The 25,648-nt window shown below is 53.4% G+C and overlaps 1 protein-coding gene across 1 annotated transcript in view; it reads right to left on the bottom strand.

Annotated features, from left to right (window-relative positions):
- The window catches only part of LOC144735673 (guanine nucleotide exchange factor DBS-like), a 66,657-nt gene extending 42,770 nt beyond the window's left edge, over positions 1-23,887 (bottom strand). The window contains exons 1-10 of the mRNA XM_078618146.1: positions 23,780-23,887; positions 10,557-10,671; positions 6,745-6,835; positions 6,272-6,391; positions 5,118-5,234; positions 4,409-4,558; positions 3,370-3,494; positions 2,687-2,801; positions 1,969-2,088; positions 1-143 (exon numbers count right to left, since the gene is read on the bottom strand). The exon at positions 1-143 is cut by the window's left edge and continues 49 nt beyond it. Coding sequence (XP_078474272.1) covers positions 1-143; positions 1,969-2,088; positions 2,687-2,801; positions 3,370-3,494; positions 4,409-4,558; positions 5,118-5,234; positions 6,272-6,391; positions 6,745-6,835; positions 10,557-10,671; positions 23,780-23,855 — 1,172 coding nt within the window. The 5' untranslated portion in view covers positions 23,856-23,887. The remainder of the gene's footprint in view (positions 144-1,968; positions 2,089-2,686; positions 2,802-3,369; positions 3,495-4,408; positions 4,559-5,117; positions 5,235-6,271; positions 6,392-6,744; positions 6,836-10,556; positions 10,672-23,779) is intronic.
- Between the last annotated feature and the right edge of the window lie 1,761 nt (positions 23,888-25,648).

Genomic DNA, 25,648 nt, shown 5'->3' with positions numbered 1-25,648 from the left:
TTGGTGGCGAGGTCCTCGGAGAAGTCCACGCGGAGTTTCCTCAGCTCGGAGCACTTGGGCTGGATGGAGTCGACGGCGTAGTGCGCCTCGGAGATGAGGCGCTCGCCGGTCATCGCCACTCGCTCCGCGCGGCTCACCGTCACCTGCGGCGGCGGCGGAGGAGGGGAACAACGGCGTGCCTCTCTCCCGTCAGCTCCGCTCGTCCGTGGACAGTCGAATCATTGATTAAAGTAGCGTTAACGACAGCAGGACGTACAGGCATGACGTGCACGCGTAATGCGCACGCACAATGCATGTCGATAACCCTATCGATAACCCCACCGCTAATGGCTATACACCGTCATTTATATAAATCCATTAACCCACTGCCCCCCTCCTCTGGCCTTCGCGCCTGATTGGCCCACACGTGATGACATCACGTGTGGGCCAATCAGGCGCGAAGGTGATGACATCACGTGTACCGCTCTGTCTAAGAACCAATCAGGAGGACTTCTCCACAACTCTGCGACTGTCCGCCTGATGATGCTGGCCGTGTGTAATAACCGGCGAAACATCACGGTCCTCCGATTGTACATTTTGTCGCGTGTTTACTCTCCAACACACAACCGGCGTGCGCTACTGGTGACGTTCTGTTTACGTGACAAACCTTTACTAATTTGCCGTGCCGGGTGGTGACGGGTTTAACGACACATATTTATATTCACGCGATCTAACCCAAAACAACCGCAGTATGAATATTTTTTGTTACGTTTTTTATAATATTCCAGTCGGAGTCCGGTACAGAGCACGAACCGTCACCTACGGGGGGAGGGCGGAGGGGTGTGGTGGGGGTGTGGGGGGGGGGGGTGTGGGGGGGGGAAGTGGGGGAGGTGGGGGCGGGGGGGGGGTTGGGCAAGGGGGGTGGGTGTGGGGAGGGCTGGGCGAGGGGGTTGGGACGGGTGGGTGTGGTGGGGTGGTGAGTGGGTGTGGTGGGGTGGTGAGTGGGGGTGGTGGGGTGGTGAGTGGGGGTGGTGGGGTGGTGAGTGGGGGTGGTGGGGTGGTGAGTGGGGTTGGTGGGGTAGCGAGTAGCGGGCGACGGGGTAGTGAGTGGGGGTTCTGGGGGGGTAGCGAGTGGGGGTGGTGGGGTGGTGAGTGGGGGTGGTGGGGTGGTGAGTGGGGGTGGTGGGGTGGTGAGTGGGGGTGGTGGGGTGGTGAGTGGGGTTGGTGGGGTAGCGAGTAGCGGGCGACGGGGTAGTGAGTGGGGGTTCTGGGGGGGGTAGCGAGTGGGGGTGGTGGGGTGGTGAGTGGGGTTGGTGGGGTAGCGAGTAGCGGGCGACGGGGGTAGTGAGTGGGGGTTCTGGGGGGGTAGTGAGTGGGGGTGGTGGGGTGGTGAGTGGGGGTGGTGGGGTGGTGAGTGGGGGTGGTGGGGTGGTGAGTAGCGGGCGATGGAGTGGTGAGTAGAGGTGGTGGGCTAGTGAGTAGTGGTGGTGTGGTAGTGGGTAGCGGGCAGCAAGCGTAGCGAGTGGGGTGGTGGGCTAGTGAGTGGGGGTGGTGTGGTAGTGAGTAGGGGTGGTGGGCTAGTGAGTAGTGGTGGTGTGGTAGTAGGTAGCAGGCAGCAAGCGTAGCGAGTGGGGTGGTGGTGGGGGTGGTGAGTAGGGGTGGTGGGGTAGTGAGTGGGGGTGGTGGTGGGGTGGTGAGTGGGGGCAATGGGCTAGTGAGTGGGGGTGGTGTGGTAGTGGGTAGCGGGCAGCAAGCGTAGCGAGTGGGGTGGTGGGGTAGTGAGTAGCGGGCGATGGGCTAGTGATTGGGGGTGGTGTGGTAGTGGGTAGCGGGCAGCAAGCGTAGCGAGTGGGGTGGTGGTGGGGTGGTGAGTAGGGGTGGTGGGGTAGTGAGTGGGGCTAGTGAGTAGTGGTGGTGTGGTAGTGAGTAGCGGGCAGCAAGCGTAGCGAGTGGGGTGAGCCGTCTGTGCGGCGCTGCGTGGGGGAGCACCTGCGCTGCTTTGTCCAGGCTCTGCAGCTCCTGCAGCAGAGCCTTCGCCTGCGCTGAGTTTTCGGCCGTTGCTGCCACCCGGCAGTTCCTCTCCTGCAGCTCCTCAAACTGCCCCATCACCTTCATCACCACCGACCACGACAAAGACAAAGACTCCGGTTCCACCCCCATAGTCTTGACAGACCTCCGGCACCAAGCGCCGTTAAGCGAGCACCTACGAAGGCCGGCACGGCACGCGGGGTGGGCGTGGAGGGCGGGGGAGAGAGTGGCGAGCGCCACGCTCGGCCGCCTTTGTCTCCCCGGAGTGGTGATGTTTACGCACCGCTGGCCGGGTACCCGTTTAAGGCCGAGTCGACCTAGGGGAGGGCCACCGACCATTGCCCTACCGCTCCCCGCTCAGTCCTTCATCGCACGCGCACACCTTCATCCACGGCCGGTGGTCGAGATCGCTAACAACCACTGGTTGTCGATGTGGTGGGTTTACTCTCCCACACACCGATTTGCTGTAACAAATTGGCACGTTGTGTTTCACGTGACAAACCTTTACCGATTGGCCGCGTCAGGGGATTCCTCCAGCACGATGCACGATTTCTGATCAGAGCACCTCCCACGTCCGCACCGCCCACCCCGCCCTTCTAAAAAAGAACCGCCGTTTAAAATTTCCACCCCCCACCCCCCCAGCGACGAGCATCTTTTTGATATGGTCAGCGGTCCGCACCTCCCGGAAGTCTTGCTCGAAGTAGCGGAACTGAAGGCACTGCTGCAGCTTCAGGTGGTGCTTGGCCCAGAACTTGTCGGCGGCACCGTCCGCCTCGCCCAGCCGCGACAGGAGCCTGGCGGGAACGACAGGAGGCAGGGCCTCGGTTTCGTTTCGTACCGGACGGGGCCGTGGGTGCGGGCCGGGTGTATTTAAGAGCACGTCTCTTGGAATTTTGCCTCGCTTGACGCAGTAATTTTAGCTGTGACAGTCCCACCTGATGACGGAGACTTGTGTTGCCTCCGAAACGTCGTGATTTATTATTTTCTTTTATTTCTATTATTACTTTTAGTAATTTTATTTTTTACCTACGTGACTTTACCGAAAAAAACCTAAGAGTAAGATACAAAGGTGTCCGGGATAAGGTCGTATGGCGTACGTGGCGACAAACCACGCGAATCGGAGGTGTGGGGGGAGCGGGGCGAGCGGGGGCGAGCGGGGCGAGCGTGGGGAGCGGGGGGAGAGGGGCGAGCGGGGCGAGCGGGGGGGCGAGCGGGGCAAGCGGGGCGAGGGGGGCGAGCGGGGGGGAGCGGGGGGAGCGGGAGGAGGACAACAAACGAAACGCGAGAAGCAGTTCTCAAGCGGCGAGTTTTGAGTCGATGTAAAAGTGTGCGGGGCTCCCCGCTGGCGGGTGGCGTTCTCACCGCTGCACGGAGCGCATCCCCTGCAGGCGGTCGAGGCTCGGCTGGTAGCCGGGGTCACTGGAGGTCGGCTCGGCAATCGTGGTGAGCAGGCGACGGCCCTGCTCCAGCACGGACTCCAGCAGGGCCTGCGGAGAGACGCGCGGACGTCAGGCACGGACGGTCAACCCCCAGTCACCCCCCTCCCCCCGTCACCCCACTCCCCCCCCCCCCACCCCCCGCTTCCTTGACACCACCCCCCCCCCCGTCACCCCCTGACACTCCATTGTCACCCCCCCCCCCCCACTCCTGTCCATCCCCCCCCCCCCGTCACCCGGTAACATTTGTGAGATGTAATAGTTGTTCAGACATTTTAGATTTGTGCTTTCCGCAGCCTCGGTTCGTAATTTGCGTTGCTAATTTTTATCCGGGTGCAACTGCGTACGTGTGCGCGTGTGTGTGTGTGTGCGTGTGTACGTGTGTGCGTGTGTGTGTGCGTGTGTGTGTGCACGTGTATGTGTGCGTGTGTACGTGTGTGCGTGTGTGTGTGCGTGTGTGCGTTTGCACGCGACTTCGTCGGCGTCTGTTGCTTAGGAGAGCATTACACCGGCACTGACTGGTAACATTAACCGTCAAGCCACATTCTCATTGGCTGTTGTTTGTCTGTGTGGTCTACGGAGGCAGACAGGCGCTGTTCGACCACCACACAGCACGACCGACCACACCACAGGCCACCCACCACACCACACCGCCCGCCACCACACAGCTTCACCACACCAGACTGCACCACCACCACCACCACACTAGCCACCACACAGCCTCACCAAACCACATTGGCCACCACCACAGACCACCACACAGGCCACCCACCACACCACACCGCCTGCCACCCCACAGCTTCACCACAACAGCCGGCGCCGCCACCACCGCTGCCGCCTAGGCCCGGCGCCTTTGGGAGAGCCTCGCGGCACCACCCGAACCACCCGAACCACCCGAGGTGCCGGGGCGGGGCGGCTGCGACCGGGGCGGCACGTTGCCCCGGGGCGACGCGGCGACGTCTCACCTTGACGTCGTCGCGCTGCCGGCCGTGGGCCCCCAGCAGCTCCTCGGTGGCCCTCACGGTGTTGGGCAGTTCCATCTCGGCCAGCTCCAGGCCCACCGACTGCAGGGTGTGCACCGCGTCGCGCGCCACCTCCGAGAATCCCTCCAGGTCCTGGCGAAGGGAGGTAAAAGTTGGATTTTGTTTGACCGCGGGCTACTACACCACCGCTCCGAGACTTTCATTTGTGGCCACTTTGCTCCGCCAAACAAAAAAGAGCGATACAGCTTAGTGGGCCTTACCTTGTCAAATTGAAAATCGTTTTTTTTTTATCGTTTTTACACTCGCTGGCGAGCGCTCGCAAGGGGAGCGCTCGCAAAATGCATGAGCCCTCCCGTGATTCCCATGCCGTGCATGACCTTTCTTGACCTCTCTATAGAGGCCTGCTGGCTGGAAGAAAAAACGGAATTTCTTAGGGGGACAACGCGCGTTTAATTATTCACGCTGTGTAAAAAAAAAAATATTATCCTTCCCCCGCACCTCCGATCAGCACGGTTGGCTACGTACGGTGCGGAAGAAGTTCAACATACACACGTTTCTCCCCACCCCCCTCCCAGCCCCCCCATGTTTCCGTTACAATTCGGTGTTGTCATCGGTGTTGTCATCGGTGTTGTCATCGGTGTTGTCATCGGTGGTGTTATCGTAAGCGACAGAGGCGACGGGAGGGACGTACGGAGCGCAGCTGGATCCACTCGGAGTGCGTGTAGACCAGGGTGCCTCCCAGCTCCGGCGTGAGCTGCGACCGGTCTATGGACATGTGCAGCTCGCCCAGGGAGTTGGGCAGCATGAGCTGCTCGCACACACACAAAGACAAAGATCACCCCGGTAGCCTTCAAGTGTCGTTAGTTGAGTAGTGCTTGCAAAGGCCGGCACGGCACACGAGAGGGGTGAGTGGCCAGCACCACGCCCGGGCCACGTTTGTCTCCCCAGTGGCAATGTTTAATACACACGCACCAGGTACTCATTTGAGGCTGAGTCGACCTAGGGGAGGCACTGGACCGGTTCAGATAATCGTCACCGGTGTTGGCCGTGAGCAGGAATCGATCTCGGGGAGCCGGGTTCGTAGCGCAGCGTAGCGCTAACCACTGCACTACCGCTCCCCACACTGTGTCACGGTACACTACCACACAGTAACACTACCACAGTGTAACACTACCACAGTGTAACATTGGGTCACCATCTGGGTTCACAGCGCGGGACGCTAACGGATACACTCCCGATCCCTGCCTTTCAACACACACGCGCACGCACACATGGACACACTCAAATACAATACAAGGATCCCTCGCGTAGCCTACGCAGGCTGTTCGGACAGGTGTACACTTTCGGTAAAGTCACGTAAGTGAAAATATAAATAATAATAAGAAAATTATAATAAAATAAAAATAAATAAAAATTAATAAATGTTAGTTATTTCCATTTTTCTTTTCTTTTATTATTTTTATTATTATTTTCACCTACACGAAAACTTCAAATCTATAACTAGCGAGCACCTGTTAAGTCACCAACACCTTGTATCCTGTGCGCACGTGCGTACGTATGTAAGTTCACACCGTACGTAGCCAACCGCGATAATCGGGGGTGCGGGGAAAGGAACAACAAACTGAACACAAAAAGAAGTTCTAAGGAAATAAGGTTGTACACAAATGTGGCACTGTGCTTGTATTATAACGTTTTGAAATCAACTTGCGATCTCGGAATTTCTCAAACGACCAACGCAGCCGGACGTAAAAATCAGAGTGGAGCTGGTAGGGAGAGGAGGGGAGGTGGGGGTGGAGGGGGGCGTGGGGGGGGGGGGCGTGGGGGGGGGGGGTGTCGAGCCGTTACCTGCACAGGTAAGTTGAACTCATCTTTGCTGAACCTCAGTCCAAAGCTGGAGAACGTCGACTGCAGGAAGCCGCACGGACGCAGCACGTGGACCTCACGCAGACCGGCCGGGAACAGCTCCTGTACGCCGCACGTGGAGCACACCGCACGTGGAGCACGTGGAGCACGTGGAGCACGTGAGCGCACACTGTACACAGAGCACGTGAGTGCATGCCGCATGCTCATACACAAAGCACGCAGGACACATCGGAGCACAACACACCCAAGCCGCGAGCACACGCCACACACACACACGGCACATCGCAGAGCGCGCCGCGCGCAATGGGGTCAACTGTGCAAAGAATTCAAATAGTGGGGCGCAGCCATCCAGCGTAACATTCGCAGAAGATTGAGTGGAGGTCGCACGGGGAGTAACGGGAGCTGCGGAGGCCGCTGCAAAAAAAGAAGAAGAATCAACACCGCACGCCGCTTACGGAGATGCGCATGAGCGCCACTTTCAGCGAGCTCCATCGGTCTTGCCGACGATCGATGACCAGGATGAAGCCAGCATCTTCCGTGTCCAGCCTGGGAGGGAGAGAGACGCAACAACACAACGCCCACGTGAGTGCTCACCTTTACATCCCTGAGCCGATGGTGGAAATTCCACATCCCACGGGGGGGGGCGGAGGTGGGGGGGGCAGAGGTTGGGGCGATGGAGGTGGGGGCGGAGGAGGTGGGGGCGATGGAGGTGGGGGCGGAGGAGGTGAGGGCGATGGAGGTGGGGGTGGCGGAGGTGGGGGAGGCGGAGGTGGGGGGCGGAGGAGGTGGGGGCGGAGGAGGTGGAGGAGGTGGGGGCGATGGAGGTGGGGGCGGAGGAGGTGGGGGCGATGGAGGTGAGGGCAGGGGAGGTGGGGGAGGTGGGGGCGGAGGAGGTGGGGGCGGTGGGGGCGGTGGGGGCGTTGTTATCAGGAAGACAACCACTGGTGACTTCCTCTCAAGAGTGCTGCTAATTTCACCACCCCAGGGGAATGATGGGCCGAATCAACCCCTGACCAGGGATTGAACCCGTAACAGCTCGACCGCGAGCCGCTCGCTCTTCCGCGGAGCCTCCTGGAGGCCGCTCTCTGAGCAAGCAACGTGCTTTTAAATTCAATCAATAAATCGCTACACACAGAGGTCCGCCACGTAACAGGAACGGTGGCTCCCGCAGAAATCAGAAATCGAAATAATCTCCCCTCGGACAAAGCGGCACGGCATGGCGAGGACTTTCATCCAGCAGCGGATTGGCAAATAACGATCGCCATCGTCTTCCTAAGGTTGCTGCAGAAGCGTTTATGTTTTTCTAATCACAACAATAATAATACAAAAATCGCCGCGTGGCTTTTTAACTCGGATTAATTTCCTCGACATTTTTCCTTCTGCTCCTTTGACCGGACGGAAATTGCGGCTCGGCTCGTGAAACCCGACCCCTGTTCCTGAATCGCTCAACCCGCACAAAGCGTGGGCAGGCGGGCAGGGGGGGGGGTTGCCTCTTTTCCTTTCCTCCCTCCCCTCTCGGCCTTCACCGTAAACCCACGGCATTCCCACAGAGGGAGCCCATTGTCAGCTCACGACGTTCCTTCAGAGCTCCAGAGATTGGGGGAGGGGGGGGGTGTGGAAAATAAATAAATAATCCAGAGAGTGCCAGAATAAATCTACGGTTCCATGTCGACCCCCGCAGGGCGCCGCGTCGTTGAAGGCCTCCCCCATCTGGCGTGGGGGGAAGGCCTTCATCCAGCGGTGGACTGGCAAGATAGCCGTTTGTGTGCCTGGCGATCCACTAACGCTACCCATGAGCCACTGGACGGCCCGGAGCACTTTGTAACCGTGACCACCCGGACAGGAGAAGTGGAGGATGTGGCCGATGGAATTGTCACGCGGCAGCGTGGAATTTTAGTGATCGGTCTCAACTCCGATTTTATATATATTTTTTTACTTAAGCAAGCGTCCCCCCGCTTTGCTGTGTGACGGTAATGAGGCAAATTCAAGGGCCTCGCGTTAATCCTGTTAAGTTCATCTCCGTGACGACCACTCGACAGGAAAGCATAATTGGAAAATTAGATATACGGTGATCGGCAGAGACCCCCCCCCCCCCCGATCCAGTGAATCAACACGTACGAATAATAATTCTAATAAAAATAATAATACATGCGAAGTCGTAAAATAAATAGGCCACGTATACATGGACGCGTCTGTGCAGATTGGCCGTGAGCGCGATGACAAATTACCATCGCAAATGAGCACGTTCGGCATTTGCGCGACACTCTCACACGGCCTGGGCGTATCATGAAAGCGTCGTTGCTTCACAGACGGACAGACAGACCGTGGTCGTCAGTAGTTTGACAGTCGGTGGTTGCGGTCATTACGCGTGGCGCGTATTTCACGGTCATCACGCGCGGGGCGGTGGGATGTTGACTGCCTTGTCTGGTGGGCAGCAGGTCGGGGGTTCGATCCCGACCCTGACGCCTGCTGCTGTATATTTGGACTCTTAGTTTTTTTTCGGTAAAGTCACGTAGGTAAAAAATTAAATAAAAATTAATACAAATAAAATAATAAAAATCACTTGATACAGCAAATCTGGCTGTGACGGTCCCACCTGATGACGGAGGCTTGTGATGCCTCCGAAACGTCGTGATTTTTATGATTTTATTTTTATTAATTTTAATTTCATTTTTTACCTACGTGACTTTACCGAAAAAAAACTAAGAATATTAATCCTTGCAGTCACGAAAGCTTCAAATCTAGAATGTATATTTGGAGTTCGCGTGTCTCTCTCCCCATGGTTGCGTGGTTCCTCCGGTTTGAGAAACAGGCATCGAGATTAATTTGATGCTATAAATGTCAAAATGTTGAACACTCGTTAGTGGCCAGGCCACTTCTGAAAAAGAAAAAATATTCATATATATTTGGAAAAAAATTAAAAATTAACCCGTAAAAACACAGTTTTTCACTATAAATCCTTTTTATGCGTGGCATCGGTTTTATTTTATTATTAATTTCTGTTTTTCTTGAGTAAGAGTTTCATTTTTATCACATTGGTATTTTAAATTAAATATGACATTTTTTTTCCTAAAAAGTGGAAAATTTTGAAAAAAAATGTTGCAAATTTTTTTTCACGAAAATAAATTGTCACGCACAACGAGTCTGTGTGCAAAATGTCAGCTCGATTGGATCACGGGAAGTGGGTTAAAAAACGACCGAAAGATTTGCACGGTCGTAAGTGCGCAAGCAAGCAAGTGAAGTTAATATAAAGGATTTTAAAAACATGTTGTGCTTTTCATCTTCTTGGTTCTTTCGGTAAAGTCACGTAGAAAGGAAATAATAAAATAATAAAAATAAAACATAATAAAATACAATTCTCACGACGTTTCGGCCACAACGCAAGCAGCCGTCCTCAGGTGAAGAACAGGTCTGTCGGAAAGACAGCGTCTGAATGAACATCACCAAGCTTGGCAGCGTATATTTAAGCTGGGTTAGAGGAGGAAGGGCGCCAGTGTCAAGCGCTCCCTACCGCCCCCCCGCTTTGACATACATTCACAAAATAGTTTGTGGAGGCCTACTCGCAGACACGAAGCACAAGCCACAACAACGTGAGGCGCTGATCAAGGCAGGCGCGTGCACGATAGCCCTGGGGAGTTGAGGGCGGCGGCGGCGGCGACTCCCGAAACCGCCGTTTACATTTTTCCCTCTGGCGGGCCGACCCGTTCGAGCAATTAAAACGCTGACGGTTGGCCGAACGATTGAGCGCGACGCTCTTGGGCCTGGCTTTGCTTGATCTCCCGCACTCGTGCAGGAGGCCGCACTCGCTCGTTTCAAGCCTCCAATTAACGAGCAGCTCAAAGTAGATTAAAGAATCGCGGCGGGGACGGCAGACGCGCCCGGGAATAATTGCCGTAATTAGCGTGTCGTCCCGTCGCCGGTGAACAGCAGATGTACAATTATTTTTGTTGCCGTTGTTGTTAATAACTACATTGATCGTTTAAAAAAAAAATCCTATTTTCAGAATTATCAGCTACTTAGCGCGGCTGGCACGGGACATGGTGATGGGAATGAAATGAGGCCCACTGTACATGCGTCCATGATGATGATGACAACGATGATTGCAATGCCATGATATGACCCCGAGTCCATCACGACGGCGATGACGCCGATGACCGTGATTTTAACGATGATGATGATGACCACGGTGACGACGACGACGACGACGACCACGAATGAATCAATGACGATGAGACGCGAGGATTCGTGCATGGGTCCGCGCCCTCACTTGGGAATACTCGTCAGGTACTGGAGGATGGTTTGGAAGTCGGCGTCGGGGAGTTCGCAGAAGCTGGGGCACTCGGGCAGAGTGATGATGGGCGAGCCATCCTTTCCTCTTCCTCCTGCAGAACAACAACAACAAGAACACAACAACAGACCGTGAGACCCACCGTCTCATAATGGCGATAAAATGTCACGGCTGTGAAATGCCGCATTTCACCCGTGGATCCCACCGATGCGCCGCCGTGTATGGGAAGCCAGGAAATTTACAGAATCTACACAGGGTACACGGCCAGAACTAGAGGCGGGTTAAAGGTCAGTTTAGAGAGGTGAGTTTTCAAGACAGACTTAATGCTATTTAAATATAATTTAAATATAATTGAAATATATTTTAGCTTTGTGCACTCCCTCCCTCCTCCCCACCACACACAAACCGACCACACCACGCCCCCCCCGCCACCCACAATTTTATCCACATCATGTTATCGGTGCCACGTCATGAGATTTAGGATCCGTTGCGAAATATCGCAATCTGTCACATTAGAGAATGAACCAACGGAGGCGGATACCGCAAAACTACCGCCGAGATCCCTTCGGGAGAAGCTCTGTTCCACTCGGTCGGAGTCTGGCACGGAGAGTTCCGCGCTCAGCGTTGTTAATGTGCGCAAGCGATGCCGACAAAGACAAATCGTTATTTTAAACAAACAAACAAACATCTCCAGCTGCTGCACGATGTGAGCAACACAAAGATGTGCACCACGCGGCCGAAACAACGGCCTCCCGTTTACGAGAGAATCCTGGGACCTGCTGTGCATTCGTTAGCACAGTTGATCATCATTTATCTCCTGTTAATCGATGATCTCCTGATAATCGATTATCTTCTGTTAATGTTTTGGTCCCTTTTCCACATTGCTATTGCGATTGTGCTCATCGGCATCTAGTCACGAGACGAAACCTCCGATTTGGAACTCTCACAGCGCAATGGTTATCACCACCACGCGTGCCGGGGTGCGGCTTTGACAGAGAGATTTTTCCCGAAAAGCGGTCTTTAAAAAAAAAATCATTTTTTTAAACGGCAAAGGTCTCCCCGCTCACTCTGCTATGAGATAGTCAGTCGCCGTGGCGGTCGAATCGAACATTTTAAATTTCCATCAAGGAGGTAGGAAAGCCAGTGAGCATGGAACTGTGGGCCGTCGTGCCAATGTTAGCCCAATGTTGGCACGTTTCACTGGGAATTTAAACGAACTGAGGGCAAAATTGTATTCGATGTAATATTAGCGTGCGGTAATTGGTGGCCGGGAACAGACAATCAATTTGCTATTCTTGAAACCCTAGATTTCTACTATTGAAACAATAAAACTATTTTCTATTTTAACCGAGTAAGGCTCCGCCGAGCTGCACAGCTCTTATTACGCACGTACGTACATACGTGCACAGGCTCACACCGCCTATTACTATCATCATCATCAATGCACCTTGCCAAATCGCCCCCGGGAGGGGCGGGGGCAGTGGGGGCAGTGGGGGAAGGTGCATCCATAATTTAACACCAAAGTGCACCACGGCCTCCCGAGCGGCCGTCGATTCGACGTTCCGATGCGCGATCATTTACAAATCACGCGCAAAACGCACGCGCGGCACAAGAGACAACTCGTGCCGAGGCCTACGCTCGAGGCTGCGGGGACGCGTGCGGAATCGTGGAACCGGCGGTCGCTTCTCGCCGCAGAGGTTCGCGGTTCGTGGTTCGAATCCAGTTGCCGGCGACGCGGGCGTTGTTTATCAACCACAAGGATGTGACCACGCGGCCGTCTGCTTCCCGGTGGAGGGGACGTTCAAGATCGTGTGACGTCATTCGCCGTGGTAACCGAATTTGAAAAGGGTACAAATTTGCCGCATTTTAAAGATTGCCCACAATTGACTATCATTGGGATTTTTACGCAACGAGATCGTCGTCACCAGCTTTCGTGGGCGTTCACCCTTTAATGGGTCTCCGCGTGAGTCTGTGGGTCTCTGTGTGAGTCTGTGAGTTTCTGTGTGAGTCTATGGGTCTCTGTGTGAGTATATGGGTCTCTGTGTGAGTGTATGGGTCTCTGTGTGAGTATATGGGTCTCTATGTGAGTCTATGGGTCTCCGTGTGGGAGTCTATGAGTCTCTGTATGAGTGTCTATGGGTCTCCGTGTGTGAGTGTATGGGTCTTCGTGTGGGAGTCTATGGGTCTCCGTGTGAGTTAATGGGTCTCTGTGTGAGTCTATGTTTGTTGAACTTCTTTCGCACCGTACATAGGCAACCATGCTAATTGGACAGGCGTGGCACACGAGGAAATAATGTTGTCAGCACCGCCATGCTTGCCCTGCCACCTTTGTCTCCCCAGTGCTGATGGCAGCTATACTGTACAGAGCGCTCATTTTAGGCTGGGTCGACCTAGGGGAGGCCACGCCATACGTTGTGCCATTGATGCGCTACATGCCCAGGAATTGAACTTGCGTGGCGGGGATTGTAATACCACTCAACACGCACGCACGTATATATGCACGCGTGTGTGAACCCACACACACATATACAAGATCCCCTGTACAGCCTTCAACAAACTGACAGGGCAAGTGCTTATGAAGGCCGGTACGGCACGGCACACGAGGGGGTGGATGGCCAACACCACGCGCGACCGGCTTTGTCTCCCTAGTGGCGATGTTTACACATATTACCAGGTACTCATTTGAGGCAGAGTTGACCTAGGGGAGGCCCAGGAACGGTTCAAATAATCGTCACTGGGTCTTGGCCGTGAGCGGGAATTGAACTCAGGTCGCCGGCAACAGCCAATTGTTTTTACAGACGCAAATGCATCCGTTCTCTATCCGCCGCTTTATTTAAGTCCACCCAATTGCGCGTGGATCTCACCGGCGACCGGCGATCGGCAATCCAGCGGACAAATTGCACTCCGTGGAGAAGTCAATTACGCAACGGGCGGCGAAACGGCCTGCCTCGCTTAGCTAATTAACGATCAATCAATCCCGCCCCCCCCCACCCACCTTTTTTTTCGCCTTACACTCAGAAACGACGTGGGCGTTCCGCCGAGACCTAGGACGCCCAATTCCTTAAAAGGTCAAGGTGACCCTGGGGTCACGCGAGATCCATTAACGCGTGAAATACATCACGCGGACGACGTGCGCGCCGCCCTTCTGCCCAATCAGCTGCTGGATGAGGGCCCTCTCCCCGCGAGCCTCGCGGGGTCCGTGGGGGCTGCTCGACCGTACTGCACCGCCTCGCCAGGTTGGTCAGGGCGGGTGGGGGGAGCGGCCGTCTGCACCACGGTAGCCCTGGCAGTGCCCGATCTCGCCAGATCTCACAAGCTAAGCGGGGTTGAGCCTGGATCGCGCTTGGATGGGTAACCAAAGATCCCCCGTACGGCCTGAACAGTGCTGTGCTGTTAGCGAGCAGCACCTATGAAGGACGGAACGGCACACGAGGGGGTGGGTGGGTGGCCAGCACCACGCCCGACCACCTTTGTCTCCCCCAGTGGCGATGTTTAGACACCGCACCATGGTCTCATTTGAGGCTGAGTCGACATAGGGGAGGCGCAGTACCGGTTCAGATAATTGCCACTGATGTTGGCCGTGAGCGGGAATCGAACTCGTGTCGCCGGGTTCGTAGCGCAGCGTAGTGCTAACCGCTCCCTACAGGATGGGTAACCACCCCCAGTACCGCTGCATCGGTGTTCTAGTACAGGGTGCTGCTGTGGGGCTGCGTGCAACAGAGGAGATGATCCATTGTTGTACTGTACTTTTCTGTGCTCCCGTGTAGATGCTGCCCATGTTCGGCAACAGCCGGGTTGAGGGGCGTCGTGAAGTACATTGGCGCTCGAACAAGCACCAATGATCCGCAGCGGGGTGACAACGGCGCAGGACAATACTGTAGACGTTCGCGCTCGTGTACATCGTTAACAACAAGAAAGTACGTACCCCGTGTGTATGTACGTTGAACTTCTTTCGCGCCGTACGTAGCCAACCGTGCTGAATCGGAGGCGCGAGGGAAGGACAACAAACTAAACACAAAAAGCAGCTCTCAAGAAACGATTTTCAATCCAGATGATGTAAAAAGCGCATTGCTCCCAGCGGCCTTCCTAACACCGGAAGGAAGAGAGTGTTCCAGACGGCCGCAGAAGTGTCTCTGAAAGCGCTGCGCGACGCAGCGACCGCCGTCGCCTTTGTTCGACGGCCGAGCCAAAAGCCGCCGCCGCTTCCGCCGCTGCGAGGATGAGCGGAGTTCGCGTGACGACGGCAATGTAACTCTGGCGGTTCGTTCGCGGCATAGAATTGCCCGGCGTTCGCGAGCAGCAGGGAGGCGAACGCACACAAAGCGTGCGGTGCGCCCATTCGCATCCGGGCCCTGCTGCGGGGCAGCCTGCGTAACGGTTTCACGAGATGCAAAAATGCGTGCGATGTCATAAACGGAAGGCCTGTTCCTTCTCTCCCTCTCTCTCGTGGACAGAACAGCGGGGCAGCCTCTCACCCGCCGCTGCACACCCGCTCCGCTCAGCTGATGATGATGATCAGCAGCAGCAGCAGCATCATCAGCCATGGTCCGTCCACTGCTAGATGACGGGCCGTTTCCATTGTTGACGGTTAGCGATGCCGCGATCGATCTCGCTCCCCGCCGCCCCCGCGCGTGAGCTCATATCGTCGCTCCGCCTCCACTGAGCTTGTGCTTTATTGGTCTGATCTATACTAATATTGCGTGTTTGTGTGTACATATGTATGTTGAACTTCATCAACTCTGGCTGTCGCCTGATGAGACTGGTTGTAATCACCGGCAAAGCGTCACGGTACTCAAATTGTAAAACACACAACCGGTGCGCTGAACTAGTAACGAATTGGCGTGTTTTGTTCACGCGACAAACCTTACTAATTGGCCGTGTCGGGTGGTGACGTTGGCGGGTTTGAACGACACAACATTCATATAAATCACGCGATCGAACCCAAAAAGAAACCTCCATTGTGGAGAAAAGAATGAATGCCTCGGGGGCAGATTCCCTCCAGATTGAGAGGTGACAACTCCTAAGCGACAAAAACATCGCCGGGATATCGCTTCAACGCCGCCGCGTACGCAAATGAAGACGCAGTGTCGTGAACATCGCGAGATCGACGGCTACGGCCACTTGATGCAGCAGTCGTGGCTGTGACGGTTCCACCTGAAGACGGAAGCTTGTGTTGCCTCTGAAACGTCGTGATTTTTATTTTATTTTTATTTTACTAATTTTTATTTTTTACCTACGTGACTTTACCGCAAAAACCTGAGAATATAATTCTAGATTTGAAGCTTTCGTGACTGCAAGTATTCATATTCTTAGGTCTTTTTCGATAAAGTCACGTAGGTAAAAAATTAAAATTAATAAAAGTATTTTATTTTTATTTCACTTTTATTAATTTAAATTTTTTTACCTACGTGACTTCATCCAGCAGCAGATTGACCGTGGCCGACGACGATCATGCACGCAAGTGACCGCACACCCGCTCTTCTCTTCGTATTGCCACGGGCGAGCCTGCTTGCACACCGACGATTATTTTTTGCTGCAAACTTGCACGCCAAGCTTTTTTACCCACCCGCCCCGCTCCCTCTCGCGCACCGCTCCCCCTCGCGCACCGCTCCCCTCGACCTGACCGTGCCGCCACCCGCCCCAATCCCAATGGGCACCTGCAGCACGCCGGTTGAATAACGTATGCCTCTCGCGTGTGTGTTTGTGTGTGTGTGTGTTTGTGTGTGTGTGTTCGTGTGTGTGTGTGTTTGTGTGTGTGTTCGTGTGTGTGTGTGTTCGTTTGTATGTATGTGTGTTCGTGCGTATGCCTGTTTGTGTGTATGCGTGTATGCGTGTTCGTGCGTATGTGTGTGTGTGTGTTCGTGTGTATGTGTGTATGTATGTGTGTATGTATGTGTGTTCGTGTGTGTTTGTTTGTATGTGTGTATGTATGTGTGTTCGTGTGTGTTTGTTTGTATGCACTTTGCAGCACTGTGCAGCACCGTGCTTCCGCGCCCGTTGACTCCCTGCCTTGGGAAGCGCATTCTGTATCGCGTGGCGTCTGGGAGAGGCGTGCGAGGGAAGAGGTGGAACGGTGCGGCACGGTAACTGTGCAGCAGCAAATGTGGCTTTTGAAGCGTTTGCCCTCTGCGGTCGCCCTGGCACGCTCGCACGACGGTCGTAGCTCCCTCCACGCGATGTCCGGGCTCAAGGCCCCCGCTTAAGTTCGCTGCCGAGTTCTGGCGAGATTTGGGGATCGCGGTTCCAGGTGCTGTCGGTCGTGGGCCGTTTGAAAGGGGAAACAAGTATAACCCGTAAAAACAAAGTTTTTCACTATAAATCCTTTATATGCGTGGCGGTTAGAGTCCTCTCGTCCTCTGGCTTGAGATGGCTGCCACCTATGGGTCAGATGATTGCATGGCAGCATTAAGCAATTGGTAATTAAATATAATATTTTTGTCCTAAAAAGTGTAACATTTTTGAAAAAAATTTTCACGAACATTCATTGTCACGCACAACGAGTCTGTGTGGAAAATGTCAGCTCGATTGGATCACGGGAAGTGGGTTAAAAAACGACCGAAAGATTTGCACGGTCCTAAGCAAGCAAGCAAGTGAACTTAATATAAAGGATTTTAAAAAGTTCAAACTCAACACCGCAGAACGTCCGTACGTGTAAAACTTCGACCGTGAACAAGGCCTCGGAGGCCGTGATTCATAACGGGGCGCCTGCCCGAGCTGTTCCGTAAACATTCAAGAGAAGAAAAAAAACACACGACACATCCATCATAAACAGTGACGTTGTATAGCAGCCGCGCGAGAGAGAGAGAGAGTCGCTCGAGGTTTTAAATCGGAGGAACAACGTCAGAAGACAACACACCACCGCCGGCACGTGCCGCACACCGCACTCCCCCCCCCCCCCCCCCCACGGTGAGCGCTTCACCAAGATGCTCGGGAAATCTCGGGACCGCCAGTCCGGTGACGCTGCTATCACCATGACGCCACGGCACCATCCTCAGCCGCAGGTGGCAACAATAATACAGGTTATGAAAAAATATATTTAATTAGAATCTTTGCTTAGGCTGCAGGAGGAATCCGATGAGCTATGAAGCTATTTTGTCGCAGATGTCCAACATGGGTGGGAAATAAATGGGCACCCCCCCCTTCCAATTTCCCCTCTTTGGGGCCTGTTGCAGATGGCACCGCCTGCACACTCAACGGCTACTCGACTGATCACACTGGTCAACACACTTTTTCTGGCATAAGGTATTCCAACGGTTGTAATGTAATTTTGGGGTGCCGATTCCAAATCTGACATCGGTTTTTGTCTATCACATCAGGTTTTTGAGATATCAAATATTGCATTTTCAATAAAAACTGCAGAAGAAAAATCTTAAATAAATGTGGATATCTACATAAAATGATATTATAAACACACTATCCTAAAAATACAGCACCATATTTTAACACTAAAGCAGTCACTGACTCGCAACAACTTGCAATCATAAGTGACAGAGTTAATTTCTGGTAAAATCAATGAAAATGGGGTATGCCGATAGCATAAAAATGAGATGTGATAGAGCAAATCTGGAATCAGCACCCTGAAATTAGTCTAAAACAGCTGCAAAAGTCCAGGCCAGAATTTTTTTTTTATTGACCAGTGTTATTCACTAGCGCCTTTTGGCGTCATCTGGTCCAACCCATGTGAGACTAGGCTCGAAGGAAAGCTGTCTCGGGTGTGGACCAATCAACTTCAAGGACAGTGCATACATTATCAGAGTTATGTTCTTTTGTTTGCATTATGACTGCAGGTATTGCGGTCTATGCAAACATGACTCCTTGTAAAAGGTGTCAGTTTTGTTGCCAGATAGAAGGGTAAAAACCAATTATCAGTGTTATTCACATAAGGGTCACCATCACCACCCACCACCATCATCATCATCCGCTAAATTTGACAGTTATTTAAAGCAATTTTTTTCTTGTTGTTAAATACCGACATGCCAATAAGATATCTGTTTTTGGAGGCAAGCGGGCAACTGCGGAAAAAATAGTCCACGATCCTAACCGCGGCCGGCAAGTGAGCTTTGTCCACAGCGTGAATAATTAAATGAGCGTTGGCTCCCTAAGAAATTCCGCTTTTTCTTTCAGGCAGCAGGCCTCTAGAGAGAGGTCAAGCAAGGTCATGCACGGCATGGGAATCCCTGGAGGGCTTAATCCTTTTGCGAGCACTCCCCTTGCGAGCTCTTGCCAGCGAGCCTAAAAACTATTTTTTAAAAACTTTTCGATTTTAGCAGGTAAGGGCCACTGAGCTATGTAGCTCTTTTTCAGAAGTGACCTGGCCAACACAAATGCTAGCCCAATGAAGGGGCTTATCATCACGTGGGAATGTATAGCAGCCAAATACTCTAAACCAGTGCTTCTTAACCTGGGGTGCATGCCCTCCCTGGGAGTGCGAGATGCCCTCCCTGGGGGTGCGAGATGTCCTTTGTGGGGGTGCGAGACACGGCCAGATTTTTGTTCAAGGTAAATCATCGAAAACAACTACTTTGTTTCATCAAACCTATGTATGTATTCACATCACGTGGAAATGTATCGCAGCAGCCAAATACTCTAAACGCGTGATGTTGATTCTAAATGTGGAGGGAAAACCGGAGGACCCGGAGAAATATCCACGCGACCACGGGGAGAGAGAGAGAGACACGCAAACTCCAAATATAAATCAGGCATCACAGGGTCGGGATCGAACCCACGAACTCCTGTATACCAGTCGAAGTAATTAACATCTCATATTCTTAGGTTTTTTCGGTAAAGTCACGTAGGTAAACCATTAAAATTAATAAAAGTAAAATAAAATAAAAATCACGACGTTTCGGAGGCAACACAAGCTTCCGTCTTCAGGTGGAACCGTCACAGCCACGACAGCTGTATCAAGTAAATGAGAGATTGCAGGAGCTACCACTCCGTTTATATGATGGTTGGAGAGGGGGGAAGGGCCAAGTACAGCACACTTTTTATTCATATTACTTGATACAGCTGTCGTGGCTGTGACGGTTCCACCTGAAGACGGAAGCTTGTGTTGCCTCCGAAACGTCGTGATTTTTATTTTATTTTACTTTTATTAATTTTAATGTTTTACCTACGTGACTTTACCGAAAAAACCTAAGAATATGAATCCTTGCAGTCACAAAAGCTTCAAATCTAGAATTAATTAACATCTCCCCCACCGCAGCACCGCAACGGCGCCCAGCCACAGACTGCCTGATTGCCCCAGGGGGTTAGAGGTGGAGACTCTCGATGCGAGAGCATCCAAACTCGTAAATGAGAACGCATCAGCCCAATCGCCAGAGAGCTCTACTGGCTCCCAATCAACCCACCCATCCCAACCCCCACCGAGCAATTTCAAGATTGCAGTCATTGACTGCAGTGTTTCACATGGAATTGCCCCCTGCCTATCTCTCCCCTCTCATCTCACTCTACTGCCCTCCACGCACTCTCCTGCCTCTCCCCTCTCATCTCACTCTACTGCCCTCCACGCTCTCTCCTGCCTCTCCCCTCTAATCTCACTCTACTCCCCTCCATCCACTCTCCTGCCTCTCCCCTCTCATCTCAATCTACGCCCCTCCACGCACTCTCCTACCTCTCCCCTCTCGTCTCACTCTACTCCCCTCCACGCACTCTCCTGCCTTTCCCCTCTCATCTCACTCTACTCTCTCCACGCACTCTCCTGCCTCTCCCCTCTCATCTCACTCTACTCCCTCCACGCACTCTCCTACTTATCCCTTCTCATCTCACTCAACTCCCCTCCACGCACTCCCCTACCTCTCCCCTCTCATCTCACTCTACTCCCCTCCACGCACTCTCCTACCTCTCCCCTCTCATCTCACTCTACTCCCCTCCACGCACTCTCCTGCCTTTCCCCTCTCATCTCACTCTACTCCCTCCACGCACTCTCCTGCCTCTCCCCTCTCATCTCACTCTACTCCCCTCCACGCACTCTCCTACCTCTCCCCTCTCATCTCACTCTACTCCCCTCCACGCACTCCCCTACCTCTCCCCTCTCATCTCACTGTACTCCCCTCCACGCACTCCCCTACCTCTCCCCTCTCATCTCACTGTACTCCCCTCCACGCACTCTCCTACCTCTCCCCTCTCATCTCACTCTACTCCCCTCCACGCACTCTCCTACTTATCCCTTCTCATCTCACTCAACTCCCCTCCACGCACTATCCTGCCTCTCCCCTCTCATCTCACTCTACTCCCCTTCTTCTAAATCTGTAGTTATCCCACACAGATGTAATAACGCTGAGTGGAAAAACGCATAAAACTTGTATCCGTTGCTTGACGAAATGTTGGGTGACATCATCTGCATCTTTAGCTAAACCGTCATGAAGAGATGCATTCACTGAGCTCATCTCCTGTTTAATCGGCCATCATTATTATTAAAGTTCTCCCATCACGATTTGCGGATAATAACTTCAGAACTGTCGCTCACTCGCCCTGCAAAAAAAACGCACTTCCCTTGTTGTAATGTTTTGGACGTGTGAGCAGGAAAATTTTTAACTTCTTATGTTACTCAAAAATGTGAAAAAAATTGTAACAATTATGCTGCGCTCATTTCCTTTTTCAATTTCATCAACGTACAATAAACATTTTTTTTACTGTTACAGGAATTTGCAACATAAATACGCTTGTCACAAACCGTTTAATGTAAAATCATCCCAAACATTTTCCCATTTACACTTCTATTTTCATGTTTTTATTTTGAGATACGTGACTTTCTCATGCACCAGATATTACCCAAGGTTTCATTTCAAACTAAATCTAAACAATTTTTTATTTTAGCAGGTAAAGCCCGCTGAGCTATTTTTTCAGAAGCGGCCTGGCCATTACAAATGATATCTCAACCAAGTGGAAATATATCGAAGGACATGGAGAAAAATCCAGACAACCATTGGGAGAACAAACTCCAACTATACAACAGGCATCAAGGGTCGAACCCACGACCTCCTGCGCACCAGGCGAAGGAGTTAAGATCTTGCCACCGCGGCCCCGGCGTCACCGGCCATTGCCACATGAGGCCTACCACTAGGCTTGCCACCTCTGCGGTACAAAACGCTGGGACATATCACAAGAAGTTCTCACAATGCCGGAAGAGGTGGTAACTACGTGTGAGTGCGTAATCTTGAGTGGTGGATCATTACGCGACCGACAAAAAAACAACGGCACGCTTAACGTCTCGGGAAACTCTTCCAAATTCCCACGACAGCGGCAGCCTCTACATAGAGGGCAATCCCGAGAAAAAACCAGGAACAGGTGGACCAGAGATCGCAAACGGGTTTTGATTCCTTACCCGTACCCGTACCCGGCCGCACCAGGGTCGCAAACGGGTACCCGTACCCATACCCGGGTACGGGTAGCCGGGTATCGGGTAGGGTACGGGTATCGGGTACCCGGTTGCGACCTCTGAGGTGGACGGACGGATCTCTACCTACCACTTGGAAGCGGCCCACCCACAACCGCTTCCATCGCCCGCAAGCAAACAGCAGCACTGGCCGGGCACCGGGAGGGGAAATATTTTCAACGTGGCATCAACATTGCGCGGTCTAATTTTAGCACGCTCACTAATGTCTGTCACCGCAATGGCCTTTTGCCGTGACGGACGTGGCAGAGGCGTGCGTGTGTGTGTGCGCGCTAATGTGTTGGTCGCCCGACAAAAATGGTACTGGAAAGGCCTATTTGGCTCTCGGCAATGAAAACGTTACCCGCCCCTGTGTTAGACCAATCGGAGGTTCAAAAGCAAAGCGTAGAGGTGAGGTGTGAGCCGGGCGGTCTGTGGTATGTTGTTTTCAAATGCGCATGCGACGTTGTGATAATTTTGCCCGGCACGGCACCGATCGCTCTCAAAATCGCCGCCGCCCATCAAGGCGGTCAAAATCACGACCGTTAGTTCCTCAGGCTTGAGACGTTTCGTTTATTTTTTTACTGTTTTTGCCTACGCATCAGAAAGCAAAGCCAAGCACGCACGTCCACTCAGAATTATCATCCTGAAACCGATTGCCAAACACGTTTTTTTTTTCCTCGTTCAGATCATATGCAACACCGAAATATTCATTTCTGCATTGCACTTGCAGATGTGGTCCTATGCAGACAGACGAGAAGCGCGTTGTCCATTTCTCAATCTTGCCAAAACAGAGAAAAAAACACCCGCTCCCAACCGGATGCTGTGACTCATTGCATCACGCGGAGGATCGCTCAACTAAACAAAACAGTTACGCGCTTCGGTCCGCGAGCACGAGTTCACAAGTCGGATGGTAAAAAATATGCATCTTATGGAAGTTCGTTCGTAAGTGTGTGTATTAGTAATAGGTTTTTACCCTTTCAACTGGTACAAAAACTGACAACTTTATACAAGGCATCATGTTTGCAATAACCACAACACAAGCAGTCAAAATGCAAACAAAAAGAAACAACTCTGATGATGATAATTATTTCTGTTTGCATTTTGACTGCTTGTGTTGTGGTTATTGCAAACATGATGCCTTGTATAAAGGTGTCAGTTTTTGTACCAGTTGCAAGGGTAAAAACCTATTACTATATTTTGCCACTGGTAAAGGAGGTCTCATAGTGTAAGTGTGTGTATGTTCGTAAGTCGGGGAACTGCCTGTAAATGCATCCGCATTGTATGGATTCACTGAAACTAATATTATACACCACGGCCTGCATTCAATCTGTGTTTACTTGCTGGTAAGATCTGCGTAGCATTAGAAGTGTTCCTGGGCCACCTTCTACCAACCCTCACCGACCGGCGTTGCGAAGCTCGGCCAAACAACTCCCCTGGCCAGCGTGGCACGGGAGAAGCCTGCAGTCAAATGTTACCTCCCTCGCCTCGTACGCAGGAGGTCGTGGGTTTGATCCCGACTCCCGACGCCTGTATATTTGGAGTCTGTGACGTCGCGTGGAATTTTATTTTCCCTCCGGGTCCTCCGGTTTTTCCCCTCCACATTTAGAATCAAGGTGCGCTTTAGATCATTTGGCTGCGATACATTTCCACGCGACAAGCCACTTCCGTTGGGGCTATCGTTTGTGAGAGCCAAATTGCTTCTCAAAAAGAGTTACGTAGCCTAAGAACGAGCACCTGTAGACGCTGTGGATCACCCCTCCCCCAAGGCCCCCCCCCCTCGCCTCCTCCAGCCCCCCCCCCCCGCCCCACGACCACCACCACTCACCTGTGAGCACGGCAGGCCCTTGCTCCAGGAGCACCTTCAGGTCGCGAGCCCGCAGCTCCCTGCACTCCGCCTCCATGATCTCATCTGCGTGACCACAGAGGGGCAGTGGGGACACGGGGGGGGGGGGAAGAGGGGGGAGGAGGGGGTCACGTACTCATGAGGTCACCGCTCGTCAAACGGGCAACTCCGACCGACCCCGGCCGTCCAGTCGGTTCACAGCACTTTGCCCCGGAAGTATGTTGAGGCTATACGAGGGGGGGGATATTTTATTTTTTAGGGCTACGCTACGAACCCGGGCTACCCAAGTTCGATTCCCGCTCACAGACAACATCGGCGTCGAAGAGCCGAACCAGTCCCGGACTTCAACCCCACGACGCCAGCGCATCCTTCACTCATTTTCAGAGGGGGGTGCGGGAGGGGGGTGCGGGAGGGGGGTGCGGGAGGGGGGTGCGGGAGGGGGGTGGCACTTTTGTGGGTTTGACAGCAGCACGACAACGACGATGATGATGGGGGAGTTGTCACCATTTGTGCATTGTCACGGGGGGGCGGGCGCATGTCAGGGGGCCGCACTAAAGGCCACCAGTGGCCCGTGGGGCCTTGCGACGAAGAACGGTGCCCAAGGTCGACTCAGCCTTAAATGAGTACCACTGTGTAAACATCACCGCTGTGAATACAATGACGGCCAGTCATGTTCCTGCCCTCGTGCGTCATACCCCCGCTCAATAAGAAGCTCACAAACGACACTTTCTCCAATAGACTGTAAAGGATATGAAGGAGGATGACATATTCCTTTGTCATTCGTACGAGCCAGATCTTTTCAGGCACAATAAACCCCCCCTCTGTCTTTTGTACGTTTGACAAACGTGGGCGACCTTCAGCAAGGAACACCTGCGTGGACTTTGATCGTTCGCACTGGCCTAACCGACAGATCCCGTCCTGGATTTCGCCGGACTGGACTGCGCGAGGAGCTCGCACAGATCTTCACACCGGCCAGGATGATGATGATGATGACGATGGTGCGTGGGGCTGTGTCTCATAGCCCGGCATGCCCAGCCACCACGTGACCAAGCGTCAAAGTGCAGTTCGCCTGGCACAAGCACTGCAGTGATGTCACTGGCACTGAATGGTGAATTCCAGTTGCTGTGTGTGTACGCGCGTGTGCGCGTGTGCGCGTGTGCGCGTGTGCGTGTGCGCGTGTGCGCGTGTACGCGCGTGCGCGTGTGCGCGTGTGCGTGTGTGCGTGTGCGCGTGTGCGCGTGTGCGTGTGTGCGTGTGTGCGTGTGTGCGTGTGTGCGTGTGTGTACTTGCGCGTGTGCATGTGTGCGGTCAGCGCAGTGTGCTACGAAACCCGGCCGCCCGAGTTTGATTCCCGCTCACGGCCGACATCAGTGACTAATATCTGAACCGGACCTGGGACTTCCTTTGGGTCGACTCAGCCTGAAATGAGTACCTGAGCGCGGTGTGTAAACATCGCCACCGGAGAGACAAAGGCGGCCGGGCATGGTGCTGGCCACCCCCGTCCTGTTAGCGAGCAGCACCTATGAAGGCCGGCACGGCACATGAGGGGGTGGGTGGTCAGCACCACGCCCGGCCACCTTTGTCTCCCCAGTGGCGATATTTACACGTTGCACCAGGTACTCATTTGAGGCCGAGTTGACCCAAGGGAAGGCCCAGGTACCGGTTCAGATAATCGTCGCAGGTGCCGGCCGTGAGCGGTAATCGAACTCGGGTCCCCGGGGTTCGTAGCGCAGCGTAGCGCTAACAGCGACGCCACCGCTCCGATGACACACGCACGGGCGCGCACAATGGGCTTCACTTACTCAGGAAAGGCCGGGCGTGGGTAGAGGTGTGACTGGTAAGGGTCAAGCT

The sequence above is a fragment of the Lampetra planeri genome, chromosome 56, assembly GCF_965212315.1.
Source record: "Lampetra planeri chromosome 56, kcLamPlan1.2.h2, whole genome shotgun sequence".
Taxonomy (NCBI): domain Eukaryota; kingdom Metazoa; phylum Chordata; class Hyperoartia; order Petromyzontiformes; family Petromyzontidae; genus Lampetra; species Lampetra planeri.
Note: the sequence above shows the minus strand (reverse complement) of the source record. Positions and strands in the feature narration are given on the sequence as shown.